General features: G+C 36.4%; 1 protein-coding gene across 2 annotated transcripts in view; it reads right to left on the reverse strand.

Annotated features, from left to right (window-relative positions):
• LOC138008505 (uncharacterized) overlaps nucleotides 1-5,000 on the reverse strand; it is a 41,884-nt gene that overhangs the window by 20,165 nt on the left and 16,719 nt on the right. For both annotated transcript variants that reach the window (XM_068855821.1, XM_068855820.1), the window contains exons 2-4: nucleotides 2,619-2,988; nucleotides 2,384-2,530; nucleotides 1,777-1,899 (exon numbers count right to left, since the gene is read on the reverse strand). In XM_068855821.1, the coding sequence (XP_068711922.1) occupies nucleotides 1,777-1,899; nucleotides 2,384-2,530; nucleotides 2,619-2,949 (601 nt within the window). In that variant the 5' untranslated portion in view covers nucleotides 2,950-2,988. The remainder of the gene's footprint in view (nucleotides 1-1,776; nucleotides 1,900-2,383; nucleotides 2,531-2,618; nucleotides 2,989-5,000) is intronic.

Genomic DNA, 5,000 nt, shown 5'->3' on the forward strand with positions numbered 1-5,000 from the left:
CAAATACCTCTTGGTGCAATAAATATATAAACAAACAGTTATAGTGTATAGCAAGCTTAGAGAAATGAGCCAAGCAACTAAACAATGTTGAAAAAATCGTACAAACAGAAGAATAGTGTTCTACGTATTTAAATGCTTTGTCTTGTTGAAAATGAAATGAAAGTTCTTAAAACCGGAGGAAAAAAAACTTAAGTAATGAAAAATACTCGAACATCCCATTCTCTGCCTTCATATCTTATTATTTCAAGTATTTATCTTTGTTCTCCGTCAAGTCCTCTTGTTCGTCTCCATTGGCTATATCCTAACGTCAGGATTTATGTAAATTATCATCGTCATCTCCATCTCGAACCCCATCTTCATTCAGTTCACCTACATCGATGATCCACATCTTAAAGCTCACCCAATTACATCTTTATAGCCCTTATATTTTTATCTGACTCTATTTCCATCTTCATCTGCATCTCCATCTGCCTCATCTTTTTAACCTTTTTCCTTCACAAAGTAGTGCAAAACTTAAAAGACTACACCAGAAAAGCTTGTTGACATTGACATTACCTCATGGAAACTCCAAAGCCTTGCTATTTGTTTGTTTGACTGTTTAAGCTACGAATCCGTATTTCAACTTTCTTAAATGAAGCAAAATGGAACGAGATTTTAAAATAGTACTCCAAAGAAAATAACGGATCTCAACCGAAAACCTGAGCTCAAAGGACAGTTCAATAAAATCAACGACCGAAAAACCACAGCGTTGCGATGTGTTGCTTTCGTTTCAATTTTAACAAGACAAAGCACTTTAATACGTAGAACACTATTCTTCTGTTTGTACGATTTTTTAAATATTGTTTAGTTTTCTTGTCTCATTTCTGTAAGCTTGCTATACACTATAATTGTTTGTTTTTATATTTATTGCACCAAGAGATATTTGAAGTTCTGTTTTATTATCAACTTATCATTTTTCTCTGAGCTTTAATTACGAACGTGCGCGTTTTTCCAGTTATAAGACCCTGTTCGCAATACGCAAAATTGTTTGTTTTTCAAAAAAGAACTGTCAACGCGAGACCATTTTCAATGCGAACGATGTTTGCGACCCACCAAAAATTTTCGCATGCATGTGCCACCAAACTTCAAAGGTACCGTCAACTAGCTTTGGAGTCCTACAATATTTTTTTCGGGCGAGAAAAGCTATTGTTCTTTGACACATAAGCATCAACGGCAAACGACATTTGTGGTTACTCAAATAATTCGCACGTCTCCAGTGCGAACGCTATTACGAAAACACAAAATCGGTATCACAAAATCTTCATTTTTTTTTGCAAACACCAACCTAAACTTCTCGGTGTAGTGCAAACAGGCCCTAAGATAATTACCACTGTGATAGTGCGACGTAGAGCACGTAGAAATGCCATGATCATTTTCAGAAAAAAAAAAAATAAAGAAAAAAGCAGAAATAATAAATATGTTATTCACCGGCTTAGGTCGATCCGTAGAGGTAAAACCTGTGCCCACCGCCTTGAGTACTCAAGACCTAAAGGAACAATTTTTCCCTATACCGACCTCCCAGCCGGTGGCATGGCATAGCATGGCATCTAACATCTAACCCTAGCTAGCTATTGTTTTGACCAAAACGCATTTCTGACCCGGCTTTCATTATGTTTATTTTATAACGACGTCATATTCAAAATCGTTGACTGTAACCCTTACTCTAGATTTGCGTGCAAGGTTACTACCTTCTTATTTTTCGAAAATGCTTGTTTGAACTGCCTCGGTTGGTCTTACCTTTGCAAGATTTTCCGTCTCCTGCGTATCCGGGTTTGCAAGTGCACTGGTAGGAGCCAAGGTTGTTGTTGCATGTAGCATTTACATGACACACAGGTGAAGAAGCAGTGCATTCATTAACATCTACAACATAAAGGAACAACTTTAACCGCGATTAGCAGGTAGTCCATCTCCAAACCCGCCCCACAATTTTGCTTCAAGCCCAACAGGATAAGGTAACCGAAAAGGCAGAGGTAGTTTTGATTCGAGGGAACCAGGAAAACGTGGAATAAGATAAAGTGGTGGAGAACGAGACAGTTAAAGGATTGCAGGAGGAAAAGGGTACACGGATGAGGTTAAGAGAAGAAAAGGGAAGTTAAAAAGATGAGGCAGATGGAGATGCAGATGAAGATGGAAATAGAGCCAGATAATAATATAAGGCCTATAAAGATGTAATTGGATGAGCTTTTAAGATGTGGATCATCGATGTAGGTGAAAATGAAGATGGGGTTCGAGATGGAAATGACGATGATAATTTTCATAAATCCTGACGTTAGGATATAGCCAATGGAGACGAAGAAGAATATGGAGAAGAATATTACAGAAGTGCGAAGTTATCAGATCTCACCTTCAGTTTTCATATCGCAAAATGCAAATACTGGAATCCCTGGTTTTATTGAAGAAATCCAGTATTTTCTGCTGGGTGATCTTCCTTCACTCATCTTAATTTCCTTGCAGGACTCGGCTGCTAGTTCAGAGATGGAGCCTAGTGGGACTGAAATTGAGAAACTGGTATTATTTCTTTATTCTTGTTTGAGCAGTCTTTTCCATGCAACAAAACTAGCTTGTTAAAGTCCACTTACCTCTGTTTATGTTTTTTCTGAAGTAATATCTGTCTGCATCTGGAATAAAATCCTCAGGTCTGGCTTCCTTGGTGCGATTACTGAATTCGCACTTATGGAGAGACATTACAAAGTTGAAGCTTTGGCATCGATCATTCTTCAGGCAGACAGCAACGCAATCATGAGCAATTTTAATATTGGTCATCCTTGTTTCATAGATGTGCCCTTGCAACATCCATCCCAAGATGGACTCCTCAGATCCAAATGCAGGACATTGTTGAGACTTTGTTTTATCGACAATTTGACAAATGGCAACACAAATATTAATCAACAGCAATGACAGCGTTTTCATTTCTTTTGCGATAACAGCTGTAAAGCGTTTTCCAGACAACTAAAAAGAGATTAAAAATGCAGACCTATAAACTAGATCTTTTGCTAATCACTTACAGTTCTGACATATAAGTGCATTGATGGTTTCGCTTCCTTGCTATCTACATATTTGCTATGGGTAATATAACCCGGTAAGTTTTTATTGCCGCCTTCGAAAGTGACTCGATAATAACTGAAACGATATTTGTTTCCAGGTAATTAATTATTAATTATTAATTAATTAATTATTGTTTTTTTCTTTTCTCAATTCAGCTCATCACCCAATTTGATAATGCAACATCATAAATACTTTTGTCCTTTGGCTATTTCAATTTTAGCAGGAAAAGGAAACAAACAGCGGTTACAAACATTTTCATTTTATACTTCACGTTTCGTATGTTGCAACATACATCATCAGAAGTGACGGTTAAAACTGTTACACAAAATTTTAAAAACTAGAGCGAGGCACTGGCGACTAGTTAAAAAGTGTGATAACAAAATCGGTAGTTGACTTCCGGTAGTTGATACTTCCGGAAGAAATTAATAAAGAAAAAGCTTCTCACTACCAATGTTTTCATTAAGAGAGGGTTTTAAGTCACTGATTAATAGCGTTTCTTTAATTTTACACTGCAAGTCGGACTTTCCATTTTGAAAACCTCGCAACTGGAAAGTCCGACTTGCAGTGCTCATGAACCGAGAACGAGATATCGGTAAGTCTTTCTTTAATATTGCTTGTAAAATGGATCGTAAATATCGGTTAAATATAGTTTACGCCATAGAAAGTGCGGCGTACGGGAATTATTCACGAGTTGTGAACTGTTTTTATTACACATAAGACGAGAATTTTCATTAAAATAGTTTTCTGAACGCAAATTAGAAACAAAAACTCACTAACAATACAACCAAATGCAAAAATCCTCTTTGGGTTTCATAGCACCTTTAAGAAGTAAAATTAGCAAGTTTGTTTTGGAGTTTAAAGCAGTAGTTACTGGCCATAATGTGTCATTGAAACCTTACGTACATGTACTAGTGTCAGTTGACTTGCCAACCATACTACTGATTTTCACTGGAAAAAGTAATAATTGTAACTACTTACAAGCGAATTTTGTATAACTGCTGGTTTCGCAATGTGGTTCTTTCTAAGAAGTCAATTGTAGTGAGTACTTTCAAACATTAAGATTTTACTGCTTCATTTGTTTTAGCATGGAATATGTTTCTCAGCTAGACATATGTGAATGTAAGACGTTAAGACAGTCAGTCAGTCAGTTAAGATAGTCAAGTTTTCCGTTATTGCGATGTCATTCGTTGACCGATGTTGCTCATATTCACTCAATAACTCATCTAAATCTGTAAAAAATAAACTCCATTGGATATTTATATCATTTTGATCAGTTTGTGTTACCTCACGATCACTGCCGTCTGTCCGCGTCCGCCATCTTGCTGAGCGACAAATTTAATTCTCCCCAGACTCTCTCGGTAGAAACGGGCCAGCTCGGACCCAATTTGTTGACACGAATTTTGAGTCGTTGATCTTGACAGGTTTTAGGTAGTTGAAAATTGGATATGAGCAAGTGTTTATCCAGCAGCAAAGAAACTTTTTTGCGTTGAATTTTGCTGTTGATTTTAAGACTGATTACAATGTTGAAATTGTGAAGTTGATGGAGTTGCTGTTGAGAGGAAATTGTTGAATTAAAAATAAAGTTGTTGAAGTTGACAGGTAAACAGTGTTGACGTTGTCATAGATTTGTTGAGTTAGGTAACAAGTTGTTGGTTTAGATATGAATTTTTATTGTTGAATTTTGCTACAATTTGGCTACCATATTCAGTCAACAATCGATTGTGTCAATACATTTAGAATAGCTTATGTTAAATTTCCTTCACTGGATGGTAGAAATTCTAACCGGTCTATTTAGACAGGAAGATAATATCCAGCTAATAGTTTGTACACATTCTAGATCACGCCCGGACGAGAATTTATTTTTCAAACACATCTTCAGATCTGTAAAATAATTGTAGATTATTTGCTTTCATCCA

The sequence above is a fragment of the Montipora foliosa genome, chromosome 6, assembly GCF_036669935.1.
Source record: "Montipora foliosa isolate CH-2021 chromosome 6, ASM3666993v2, whole genome shotgun sequence".
Taxonomy (NCBI): domain Eukaryota; kingdom Metazoa; phylum Cnidaria; class Anthozoa; order Scleractinia; family Acroporidae; genus Montipora; species Montipora foliosa.